The sequence below is a fragment of the Mastomys coucha genome, unplaced genomic scaffold, assembly GCF_008632895.1.
Source record: "Mastomys coucha isolate ucsf_1 unplaced genomic scaffold, UCSF_Mcou_1 pScaffold13, whole genome shotgun sequence".
NCBI classification, from domain to species: Eukaryota; Metazoa; Chordata; class Mammalia; order Rodentia; family Muridae; genus Mastomys; species Mastomys coucha.
In genome coordinates this window covers 20,231,434-20,244,831 of record NW_022196895.1, presented here as the reverse complement: position 1 = coordinate 20,244,831, position 13,398 = coordinate 20,231,434, and the positions used below count along the sequence as shown (strand labels likewise).

At 42.9% G+C, this 13,398-nt stretch overlaps 1 protein-coding gene across 5 annotated transcripts in view; it reads right to left on the bottom strand.

Moving 5' to 3' along the window:
• Positions 1-13,398, bottom strand: part of LOC116086914 (zinc finger protein 271) — a 39,427-nt gene that overhangs the window by 1,636 nt on the left and 24,393 nt on the right. Inside the window, exons 1-4 of one of the 5 annotated variants that reach the window (XM_031365123.1) lie at positions 11,207-11,309; positions 10,563-10,775; positions 4,614-4,745; positions 146-266 (exon numbers count right to left, since the gene is read on the bottom strand). The exons of 1 other annotated variant lie outside the window; for it this stretch is intronic. In XM_031365123.1, the coding sequence (XP_031220983.1) occupies positions 146-266; positions 4,614-4,730 (238 nt within the window). In that variant the 5' untranslated portion in view covers positions 4,731-4,745; positions 10,563-10,775; positions 11,207-11,309. 3 more of the 5 variants (XM_031365121.1, XM_031365122.1, XM_031365124.1) reach the window with 3 other exon arrangements.

The window sequence follows — 13,398 nt, the reverse complement described above, 5'->3', positions numbered from 1 at the left end:
TTCAGTCTTTCCTGTCATTTCCTCCTCTGTAGCTGGCTCTCCAATCTTGATCTTAGTCTCACCATCTGGAATAATAAACAAAATCTAAATGGAAAATGTGCTCCATGCTGTAAGAAAGTTCCAGGTGAAGCCGATCAGTATTTACCTGCAGATGTCACATAAGGGGAGGGTGTGGTCACAGGTGGCCCCACAGGGTTGACAGGCTGCAAGGTGGTGAACTCAAATGAAATGGGAGGCTTCCCAACATTGAACAATACTGAGGAAAACTGGGAAGATTTAACAAATACAGATCACACGTTTGTAGAAGGCACTTATAAGATGTGATTTTCACAGGAGGCCTAGGAATAATGAGATTGATTCACTGCAATAATAAAGCGTGATTAAAGCTGATAACTTATTAGTATACTTAAACAGCACACAAAAATGTAGGAAAGGGAAGATGGTTTGATTTTATCTAGCACTGCTCAGATATTTAGGCTAAAAGTAAAGTTAGAGTTTAAAGTTAAAGTGCTAAAGAAAAATAATGAGAGGGAAATAAAACCTTTCAGTTCCTTTGCACCTCCCTTTAAGAAACAGTATAAAATTGTTGTTATACCATAAAACACATACTGTGTTCTAAACAACTTAATCAAAAAGTCAGAACATTCCCAGAACAGCAATCAGTTTAAAACAGGTAAAAATATCCATCTAGTGCAAAAGAACTCTGATACTACTTATTCTCTTCTCCAGATGGAACTAAACTTGGTATCACAAACAAGGGGTCAGAGTAGTGAGATGGCCACGTTGTTTCTACTTGCTCAAACTGCACGCATTAATGAGATTAACAAGAAACCAATTTTGACACAAAGACTGGTTTTATGTTTTTACATGGGTGCCAGCACACTTAAGAAAATATGTGTATTTGTGTGTGTTTATGCCATGTGTGTATACTGTCCTTAGAAGCCAGAGGAGGGTGTCAGATCTCCTGGCAGTTGTCAACTGTTCCACACGGCTGCTGGTTGGTGAACTTGGTGAACTCTGTAAGGACAAGTACTCTTAATCACAGAGCCATCTCTCCAGCCTCCAAAGACACTTAAAAAATTAAGGGCATAAGCATAAATATTTACACTGAAGCCTGGTGCCACGTCCACTTAGTGAAAGCACAGTAGTAAAGTACTCACTAGGGCCTACCTCCCTGCTGTGCATTTGACTGGGTTTGAAGAGTATCAGGCACGTATTCTCTTTTGCCAAGCAGGCCTCAATTTAACCCAACAGTGGTTGTTTACCTTCAGAACAGCTGCTACTGTACCGGTGTCCCCATCTTGCTTGGCAAATTAGCACTGTAGTTTGTGGGGTTCACAGCAAAATAAGAGTATTGAGGCCTTATCTCTCAAGTAGCTTACACAGTACCTTCAAGCAGTACTATGAAAGCTAGGCACCGGTGAGGAAGCTTCCAGCTTACCTTCAGCTTACTTTCTTGCTACCACTCTCATCCTTAATCAGAGAGACTTCTCTGTAGAGAACACAGACTTATAGCTGTTCAGGATGTTTAGTCTTAGTCTTAACTAGGACATCTGTGCCACTCTCTTTAAAGCCTGGGGGACACTGTGGAAGAAAGTGGAAAGAATGCAGGAGCTGGAAGAGAGGGACAAGAGGTGGGAAATACTTTTTTTTTTTTTTTTTAATTTTTTGTTGTTTTGAGACAAGGTCTCACTGTGTAGCCCTGGCTGCCCTGGAACTCTATAGACCAGGCTGGCCTCGAACTCAGAGATCCACCTTCCTCTGCTTCCCAAGTGCTGAGATTAAAGGCGTGTGTTACCAATTCCCTGGCATAAAATACTATCTTCAGGTATGACATGGCCACTGCAGACAAGATCTCACGGGAGCGTGGCTGCTGATACTGGGCTTGCACAAGTTAAAGTCTGTTAAAACCTAGTTATAGATCAGGGAGAAACTCAATGGACCCTAGTCTACCTGCTGAACTATTGGTGACTGATGGAATCCAGGGGACAATCATTGCCTTTAGTTTGTATCAAACAGTGAGCCCACCAGAATCTAATGGGTAATTCCAAACCTGCTGACACACAGACAGACTCTCCTGGCTGAAATCAGAAAACAAACCAAACAGGAATGAATGTGGGAGAGGGACTTATAGGGAGGAAGGGGCCTAACAGGGGTTGCATAAAGACAAGGGGTACAATGAGAATAACCATGTACCATGTACATGTATGAAACTGTCAAAGAATATATTTAACCAGCAAATACTAAACAACCACAAGAAACTGAGGGCAAAAGTGAACTACTGCAGCACTAGCCGACACTTAAGTTTCCAGTCCCACAGGTCCTCTCTATGCCAGCACCTGCAACTCCATCTATCTCCACACCCGCAACTCCATCTGTCTCCACACCCGCAACTCCATCTATCTCCACGTACCCGACAGTACGAACAAGACTACAGCTTACTCATTAAACTTCCAACTTAAGTGAGGTCTCATAGCCCTGTCCTTCCCTATGATCCTACCACCTATGGAGGATCAAGGAGCAAGATCATTTTTTGCTATCAGATTTGAAAAGGTAATTCCTGCCTAGCTTGGTGCTAAAATGCACCTATTAAGTGGGACTTTGTGAAGTTTAACTAGCCATACTTTGTTTTAGTGGTGGTTTTTAATATACAAGGGACTGAACTCAGGACTTTTCACCTCACAGTGCTCTATCGAGTTCCACCCCAGACCTCTAGGTAACTTTTAAGTTATGGAGCATATTTACCTCTTTTAAAGCATAGACTGTATTTACCTCCAAAAACACAAGACTTTGAATGATATGGAGAATAAATACCTAGTTCCTTATCTAGAGTACAGCTTAGCAGTTTCATCAAAAGTCTGGACTCAGGAACGCTTAGCGAACCTCTTCACTCCCCTTTACCATTCACTGACTTTCAATGTGTTTTTGGGTGAATGATCTAGGTCTTTTCCACACATTGAAGTTATATTCCAAATCTCCATAGGGCCAACTGAAGATGTCCAGCCTACTGTGGCTCCAGGGCATCACCAGACTCCACACCACCTGAAAGCATAAGATCTGTCCACAAACACACAGTAGCACTACGTTGACAAGGGAGAAAAGGCTGTCCACGAGCAGTGATCAATGGCACAAATAGATTCGGTTTGGTAATTTCGAGGCCATCATTTGTTGTGTTCTTACATCCCTAAAGAGCCCTGCAGATGACCTCTGTGGGAGCTGTGGATTCATTTGGAGGCAAGCATGTCTACAAGGGCCATCACTTCCTTAGAAGTTAAGGCAAATCGGCATTCGGACAGGCAAGCACAAAGTCTGCCTGAGTGCCCAAGCACAGGAAGTGCAACCATTGTCTGGCTATCTCTTCCTTACTGTTGAACTCTTCAGCTCCCAAGTCCTTGGTACGAACTATAACTCCACTTGTCAGAGAAAACTTGTCCACCCCAGACTCCTCAGCAGTAACTCCCCTGAGAGCCTCTTTGGCAGGAATTCTCCCAACCCCCAGTCAGCTTATCAGGACACTGTCCCCTCAGTGTGGGACACTAAGAAGCCTGTTTCCTGAGTGCTGAACTCTAGAGAGTAACCCCGAGACCTGTTCTTTACCACCTGACCCTTAGGATCACCTCTGCGCTGACCTTCACAATGCCACTGCCTCTCCAGTGTGACACCCAGCAGGACTCTCTGGCAGTCCTTTGCCTGGCTCTTGGCTCTGAACTCTTCAGCACCTGGATCTTCAGAAGAACTGCCTGGAAATGAACCTCAGTTCTGTACTGTTCAGCACATAAATTACCAGACTCTCTATTTTTGCCTTAGACACTGGGTAGTAACTTCCACCCAGGGAAAGCAGCCAAAGTGCTAGTGACCTACCTGACTTCTGCCCTAGTAATCAGAAGTCCCCGCTTTACGCAGTCCAGATACATGCCTAGGCAGGGTGGGAACTTTCATATACTCAGGATACACTGCAATTACTGGTTGTTAGAGAACGAGTCTAAGGGTAAGCATTCAGTTGGCGAGGAAGTTCTCCTAGAGAACAGTTAACGGCAACAACTCCCACACAACTGAGCCACCATTTGAGAGATCAGTACCTGCCTCCTTCATCTTAGCTACCTCCAGGCAACAGGAATATGCTAAGTACTATTAAAATGAGCTAAAAATCACTATTAGTGTCAGTGGTAAAATCTTTACATTTATTCTCCTGTGAACAAGACAAGATGCTAACACCTATCTGCCTTGCTACCCTAGCTAACTTGAATTAAAAAAGTAAAAATAAAAAAACTATCAAACAGCCAGCAAGATGACCCTTATGCCATAATCAGCCATAATCTTTAAGACTCCACAGACACCTTGAGAAAACAACAGGAAGATCACAGCTGTTTGCACAGGCTCACCAGGGCTGTCGGAAGCATTTTGACCAGAGGTTTTATCACAAGCCTCAATATATTCTATATGACTCTGTAACCATTTTATGTAGGTTGTATCAAGCTGGCACTTAAAGCTAACCATCACAAATACAATTTCTAAATTTGGCCTGCAATTACCTTCCCACTACTGATTCATTAACAGGCAAAAAGTAGAAAAGTATTATTGCACAGTTGACCATATACTTGGGTATTAATTACCTTGAACTCTGGAGTCTCTAATACTTCTAAAAGGCCATTCTGTATTTCATCTATGCCACTTGTGCTGGCTGGTTGGTTGGTTGGTTTGTTTGTCAACTTGACACAAGCTAGGGTCATCTAGGAAGAAGGAACCTAAATTGAGAATAAAAATTCTTCCATCAGCCAGGCAGTGGTGGCGCACGCCTTTAATCCCGGCACTTGGGAGGCGGAGGCAGGCGGATTTCTGAGTTCGAAGCCAGCCTGGTCTATAGAGTGAGTTCCAGGACAGCCAGGGCTATACAGAGAAACCCTGTCTCGAAAAACCAAAAAAAAAAAAAAAAAAAAAAAAAAAAAATCTTCCATCACATTGGCTTGTAAGCAAAGAAATCTGTGGAGTATTTTCTTGATTAATGACTGATGTGGGCCCAGCCCAATATGACTGATGTGGGCCCAGCCCAATATGTGTGTATGTGCCAGCAGATGACCTGGGTGGTATAAGAAGCAACCTGAACAAGCTATGAAGAGCAAGCCAGTTCCTCCAGGATTCCTGCCTCTAGATTCCTGCCCTGATTTCCCTTCACCACAGACTGTAAACTCTAAGCTGAAATAAACCCTTTCCACTCCAGGATGCTTTAGGTCACAGAGTTTATCACAGCAACACCCCAAGCCTGTACAACTGCTGCAGAAATTAGCTTTCTGTTGCTAGGATGCTGTGACTAGACATATATACACACAAAAATGAATAAATGATGAATTTAAAATTCTTTTGTATGTGATATATATGAACAACATTTAAACATCATCTGTAATGGCTGGAGCACTGGGGCTTAAGGCATTGATTGAAACACATCTAAGACAGTCTATGATTATAGAGAATGAAAGACACAAAAAGCTTATAATGGAAAACTATACATAAACGATAAAAAAAATCAAAGAAACTAAAAAATATATATTTAAATCTAAACATATCAATTACGTTATAGGTAAACTACTCCAATAAAAATAATTTCCTTGAAAACATTAATGTTTTAAAATTAAGCTTATTAGTATTTTATACACAGAAAAGTATATACATCTACTTATATATCTACAGATAGAGACAATTCAAAGAAATGAAACTAACAGGGCAGTGGTAGCACAGGTCTTTTAATCCCAGCTCTTGGGAGGCAGAGGCAGGTGGATTTTCAAGTTCAAGATCAGCCTGATCTACAAAGGGAGTTCCAGAACAGCCAGGGCTACATAGAGAAATCCTGTCTCAAAATACCAAAAAACTGAACTAACCAACCAACCAACCAAACAAACAAAAAAGCAAAAAACAAAAACAACAATGAAAAAAAAAAAGAAAGAAACGAAACTTTTTGAGTTTAAAAAAGGCAAAATTAAGCCAGGCAGTAGTGGTATATGCCTTTAATCTCAGCACTTGGGAGGTAGAGGCAGGCGGATTTCTGAGTTCGAGGCCAGCCTGGTCTACAGAGTGAATTCCAGGACAGCCAGGCTACATAGAGAAACTCTGTCTCAAAACAACAACAACAATAACAACAACAACAAAGCAAAATTGCCAGAAATGTTCTTAGAATTCCCAACATGCTTTCTGTTCCTGTGACCTTCCAATCTCTTTCTCTACCTATTCTAGTAATGTGCATGGTGAACTCTGTGTTTATTCTGAGCTTTTGTTAAGATATTTACCAAATGTTGGTATTTTAGAGAAAATATTGTTTGGTTTTCCATGTGTTATGACAGGAACTGTGCCCGTCTCTACTACCATTCATATGTTGAAATCCTAACTCTCAAAAGTGACTGGCATTAGAGATAACGCCCTTAAGGAGGTCAAATAAGATCACACGGTAGGGTTCTAATCCAATAGAACTGATGTATACACAAAAGGAAGAGATACCTGGGATGAATACACACAGAAAGACATGTATGGAAAGGTCAGAGGATAAACTGTGGAAGTTAGCTGGCCCTCTCCTGTACCATATGGGTCCTGTGCCTCAAACTCAGGTTGGCAGTCTGAGTGCTAAGTGCAGTTCTAAGCCAACTCACTGTCCCTTAGAAAGACTAAATAAATGGTGGGTTTGCTATTTTTGTTGTACTTTGAGATGCTCTATAGTTCAGGAGTTGACATTACACACCAAGGTAGCATTTCCTGGAGAGGGATCAGCCACTGTGTGTTGGAGGTAGATTTATTGCATGGGGTCAGTTTTGTCATGAAAATGGCAGATGACTGTTTTCAAAGAATTAAATTCATAGTGTAGATACAAATTTATAGAAATTCTGTTTGTTACCATGCTATCCTACATACTACTACCTCCAAAAAAGGAATCTCACAGAAAAGGAAGTGCAGTAGTGAGCTCACAGTTTCATAGCTCATGTAGCTTACTGTATACTCCATCATCCAGAAGACTCCAGACTTGGATTACAGAGAAATGATCTGAAGGTTAAGTGGGAGGTGCTGTCATTTATGACACCCTAAGCCAAAAAAAGCTCTATTTATTTTAATAGCCAAAATATACATGCAGTTACAGGAACCAAGGGTGGAATAGCTGTCTTAGTTAAGGTTATTATTGCTGTAATGAAATACCATGACCAAAAGCAACTTGGGGAGGAATGGAGTTTTTTAGCTTACAGAGTCATACTCCACTGAGGGACGGTATTGCAGGAATTCAAACAGGCCAGGAATCTAGAGCTGATGCAAGGCCATGGAGGAGTGCTGGTTTGTGCAGCCTGCTTTCTTATAGCACACAGGTCTACCAGGGGTAGCAGAGAGTCAGTCAGTCAGTCAGTCAGTCAGTCAGTCAGTCAGTCTCTCTCTCTCTCTCTCTCTCTCTCTCTCTCTCTCTCTCTCTCTTTCTCTCTCTCTCTCTGTCTCTCTGTCTGTGTGTGTGTGTGTGCACGCACACTTGTGTGCTGCTTCCTGGCAGGTTCCACTGTGCTGCTATTGGTGGTGGTCATCCCATGGTACTGGCTGCTGCAACTGGGCTGTACTGTCCCTAGTAGCCTCTCAAATGCTCTCTTCATGGTGTCAAGCCTCAACTTCTCCTCATGACCCCTTCACTCCTGGGCTTTCAACTGCCACACTCTTCAAGCCTCTCCAAGTGCCAAGTCTTAGCTGTTTTCCATGACCCCTTCCATGACCACCTGGGTGAGTCTTACACTACCAAGTTCACCTGCTAGTACAAGCTCCACTTTTGGCCGCTTCAGGAACACAGTTTCTGTGTGCTGACCCTGAAGAAACACTTTGAAGAAGATTTCACCTGAGTGATGCTGGTCTCTTCTTCATCGCAGCTAATTTCTTAGCTCCAGCTAACCAGCATCAATTGTCCAATGGTGCAATTTGTTAACCACCAACTCCTCAGAATGACAGAATCTTAATTCAAAATAGCAAACAGACATGATAGAGTCCTTAAACTTCCTTCTGACATTTCACAAGCCAAGCCTCCATCTTCTGCATTGCCCTCAACATTCTTTTGTTTGTTTGTTTTTTGAGACAGGGTTTCTGTGTGTAGCCCTGGCTGTCCTGGAATACAGTCTGTAGACCAGGCTGGTGTCCTCAACATTCTTCTTATCTTGCATTAGCTTTTACTGCACAAAGTTCCAAAGCCTTTCCACAATCCTCCCAAAAACATGGTCAGGTCTGTCACAATAATACCCCACTATACTGACCACAAGTACCTTGCATGGAGGGGACAATGTTTCCTTTAGAAGACATGGATTATAAAATGAAAATCTTAGTGCCAGGCATGAGCTACCTCCCTGTGAGTTAATGTCAGGCCTCCTCAAAACATCACTGCCTAATGCCATTGTTCCTGCTTACCCACCACAACTAGGAGGTAAGACTCTATTACACATAACACATTCTTGTTGCAGGATATAGAGAAATCAAGCTGGGACTGACCTGATAATCTTTTCCCTGCAGGCTAGATTTCATAGTGCTTGACAGTGCTCTGCCAGCCACCGAGAGAAAACCCATCAATGCTATTACCCAGCTGCAAACACTGCCCACTACAACACTGACTGTGGTAGTTTGAATGAGAATGGTTCCTTTAAGGAGGAGTGGGGAGGGGATAGGGGGTTTTTGGAGGAGAAACCAGGAAAAGGGATAACATTTGAAATGTAAATGAAGAAAATATCTAAAAAAAAATTTAGATTAAAGAGAAGGGGGGATGGCTCCTCTAGGCTCATATATTTGAATGCTTTGTCCCCAGTTGGTGGGACTGTTAGGGAAGAATTAGGAGGTATGGCCTTGTTTTTTTGTTTGTTTGTTTGTTTGGTTTTTTGAGACAAGGTTTCTCTGTATAGCCCTTGCTGTCCTGGAACTCACTCTGTAGACCAGGCTGGCCTCGAACTCAGAAATCCGCCTGTCTCTGCCTCCCAAGTGCTGGGATTAAAGGCGTGTACCACCACCGCCCAGCTGGTATGGCCTTGTTAGAGGCAGTGTTTCTCACTGGGGTTTTAAAAGCCCATACCATTCCCAGTTAGCTCTCTCTGCCTTGTGGTTGTCTTAAGATGTGAACTCTATGATACTGCTTCAGCATCATGCCTGCCTGCCTGCTGCCTTGCTCTGTGACTTGATAGTTATGGACATTAACTCTCTGAAACTATGAGTAAGCCTCCCATAAACCCTCCTCTATATTGCCTTGTTCATGTTATCTTAGCACAGCAACAGAAAACTAAGATACTGCACTGCCAGACAAGATGTGCCTACCAGTACAATAATGACACACAGGTCATGGGGGTGTCTCAGTTACTGCTCTACTGCTGTGAAGAGACACCGTGACTATAGCAGCTCATAAAACAAAGCTTTTAATTGGGGCAGGAGAGATGGCTCAGTGGTTAAGAGCACTGACTGCTCTTCCGAAGGTCCTGAGTTCAATTCCCAGCAACCACATGGTGGCTCACAACCCTCTTCTGGTGCTGTCTGAAAACAGATACAGTGTACTTAGATATAATAATAAATAAATCTTTTTTTAAAAAAAGGTTTTAATTGGGGCTGGCCTACAGTTTCAGAGGTTTAGTCAATTATCATCATGGTGGGAAGCATGGTGCTGGAGAGATAGCTGAGATTTCTACATCTGGATCCACAGGCAGCAGGAAGAGAGTGACCTTGGGCCCAGCTTGGGTCTTTGAAACCTTGGAGTGTGCCCCTAGTTGGATACTTCCTCCAGCAAGACCACACCTCCTAATGGTTCTCAAGTAGTGGCACTTTGTGATGACTAAGCATTCAGACAGATTAGCCTCTAGGGACCCATTCTCATTCAAACTACCACAGGGGGTAATAGCTGCTTCAGGGTTGGATTTGAACCTGCTCCACAGGAGATCATTCCTGCCTAGCTCTGTAAATCAGCTTTAAGACCCCAGGCCCTAGTGGAGAGCCCACTATTGTCATGCTAAATGGACGAACTAAATGTTCGTGTTTATACACAAAGGTTAGTGCTGTACTCAACCTGGCCAGAGATGCTTCTCTCTGCAGTGGCCATCAATGCAGAGACTTATACCTGGTCAAAGTACTGAGAATAAGTGACCATTGAATATTAAGTCCTAAACGGGACCTCTACTATAACCTTCCTACTCCCTCTGCTCCTGAAACATCCCAGTGAAATTCTACCTTTTACACACGACGTTGTCATTGTCCTCATCAAAGCCCCAATTATGTATACAAGAAGCCAATAAAGTATGTCAGCATTCCTACAGGCAGCTTAGGAAAAAGATGACATGAAGGGAGGAAAGAGTGTGCTGGGGGAACTCATAAGGGGATGAATGTGATCAAAACGCATTGTTTACATGTATGAACTTGTCAAAGAATAAAAGATAATCCATTTTTAAAAAGAAGAGACAACTGAATAAATATTGGATCGATAAAACTCAAAACCATAAGACTTTGCTTGGAGCAGTAAAGACATGGTATCACAGAGTGTAGACAGTGAAGAATACTGGTATTACCTAAGTAACCCGAAATGCACTGAGGCTCACCTGACAGAAAGTCATGGTCTTGAGATTCGTAACTGAATTGGAGCTCCATAGGGCACAACTGGACACCTCAGGAAGCAACTGGAGAATTATCATTTCTTCTGTGGAATCTTCTTGTCCACATAATGGTCTGAAGCCAGCAGGCAACTTGATAGCCCTGAGCTCAGATGAGAACCACTGTACAGAGGAGTGATGTTGTTTCTGAGACCAGAGTTTCTAGATATGAAAAACGTAAAGGAGAAGAATATATTTAACTTCATTGTGCGCTTCCTCTTGGTGACAGCTTCCCTGCCGATCACCTAGGAGGTGGACATTTAACCCTCTGAGACACAATTCCCCTTACAAGGGAAGAGATGTTCAAACCAAGACTGGAAATGAATTAATACTAAAGTAGAGGCATAACTGGAACGATAATCCGGGGCGGGGGTAATATTTGCTTTAAAAATTAAGATTATGTTATTCTCTCTCCTTCCTTCGACTCTAACACTCACAAGTCAGGTATCTTTTCCAGCTCTGCGGGTTGATTAGTGTGAGCTCATCCTTTCCGTTATTCTACCAGCCCCAGCATTTCGGACGTTCACGCAGTAGAATGAAAGGCCCAGTGAGCACGGATTTGCTGTCCCCAGAACACTAGGCCAAGAACCCACCTGCTCTCCATGCCCAAGAAGCCTCCCCGACTCTCAGGCGCTGAAGAAACTACCGGTCAAACACCGCCACCCACAATTCCTCCAACTTCCGTTTGGATGCGTTGCGCGGAGATGAACCTCGCTTGGCCGCTCTAGGAATGTGGGAGGATCACGGCTCTATGGTCCACCCTCACAAGTGCGCGCTCAGTGAATTAGGAACCTGGAAATTCCATAAAGCAACTCCCAGCTTTAGCATAGGAGACCCGCTCGACTCAAAGCTCAAACCACTTTGCTGTGGTTCTTGAGATGTCAAAACCCATCATCTTCTGGAACAACTTCCTAGGGCCGGTTACTAACTCTTCGTGACCTGTTTCTTTTCTCGATCGGTTTCTCTTCCCACTCTCTCCTTTCCAAAACTTAATCCCTTTCCTAAGTGAACTTTCTAAGTTTATCCCTCTTTTTTTCCCTCCTCCTCCCTTCTTTCCTGCCATCCACCTGCCATTTATACAGGGGATTGAGCATGCTAATTAAACTTTCTACCCCAACTGTCTTTTACATCCAACCTCCCGCACTCCACTTGTCTTAGTTATGGTTTCTATGGCTGAAATGAAACGAAACACCATGATCAAAAAGCAAGTTGGGGAGGAAAGGGTTTTACACTACCATATCGCTGTTCATTATCCGAGGAAGTCAGGACAGGAACTCAAGCAGAATAGGAACCTGAAGTCCGGAGCTGATGCAGATGCCACGGAGGGGTGCACTTACTGGCTTGCTTAGTCAGCTTATAGGCTCCCAGACCACCAGTCCAGGAATAGCACCATCCAAAACGGGCTGGGCCCTCCCCTATCAATAGCTAATAAAGAAAATGCCTTACAGCCAGATCTCATGGAAGCATTTTCTCAATTAAGGTCCCCTCCATTCAGAGAACTTTAGCTTGTGTCAAATTGACATAAGACCAGCTACTGCACCACACCCTTACTAAGCCAAGGCTCAGGCCTTGAATTTTCAGTCTTGTCTGAGTGTCCTGAGTCGCTGGGATTACAGGCATGTGTCACTAGACCTGGTTTATTTCTTATTCTGCCCCAATCTTGAACATTACTTACTTTACTTAGTGTGTGCATGTCTTTGCACATGCCATAACATAGCATGGAGGTCAGAGGCAAAACTACATTAGTCTGTTGTCTTCCTCCATTTTGTTGAGTCCCAGAGAACAGATTCAGGCCATTAGCTTTGGCAGCAAGTTCCTTTATCCATTGAGCCATCTCGAAGTCCTTTGTGTGGTGGGCTCTTTGGTTGTTTGTGGTGGTGGTTGATTGTGGTGTTGTTGTTGTTTTTGTGACTGGATCTAGCTGTATAGCTCTGGCTGACCTGAAACTTACTTTGCAACCTGGGTTGGCCTTGAACTCCTGGCAGAACTTCCTATATATATAGGAAATCGGCTTACACAAATACAGGGACGGTCAGATGTTCTTGTAGTGCTCATGTCAATGAGTGTCATGCTGGACTTTGCTATTGACAAGAAAGAAAGGAAGACAGGAATAAAGTGGAGGAAAGCAGTCAGGCAAGGAGTCCCAAGTGTAGGTTGGAACCACACAATCATGGAATGAAATCTCAGGTTAACAGTATTATTATTGTTTTTTGTTTGTTTGTTTGTTTGTTTGTCTTGAGACAGGGTCTCTAGTATGAAGCTTTGGCTTTTCTGGAACACATTATGTAGACTACCTGTCTCTGCCTCCTAAATTCTGAGATTAAAGGTATGTGCCTTACTAACAGAATTTTTTAAGGACTGTGTGAATTTATTCATTCAGTAAGTATTTCTATATTAGACACTGTGCCACAACATACAAACAGGATTTAGAATGGTCTTCAAAAACCTGAGCCTGAGCCCTTTCAGCATGGAGATTCATGGGCAAGTAAGGAGATGCACACAGAATCAAGTGTCATGACTACAAAATGATACAGTGTTCAAAGCTCAGTGAAGAACAGAACTGGAGCCAGAGAAAACAGCAAGAACATTATCCTTTTTGTTGTTGTTTGTAGTCAGGGTTTTAAGAAAAATAAGCAATGCATAAAAATGGCCAGATTTGCTTGTATTTACTAATCTGAATCCTCGAAAGAACATGAGTGTTGGTTTCTGAAGGGCATTTCAGAACCACTGTAATTTAGTTATGTATTTTATCAAGCTCAACACCAGTATTTTGATTTAATCCTTT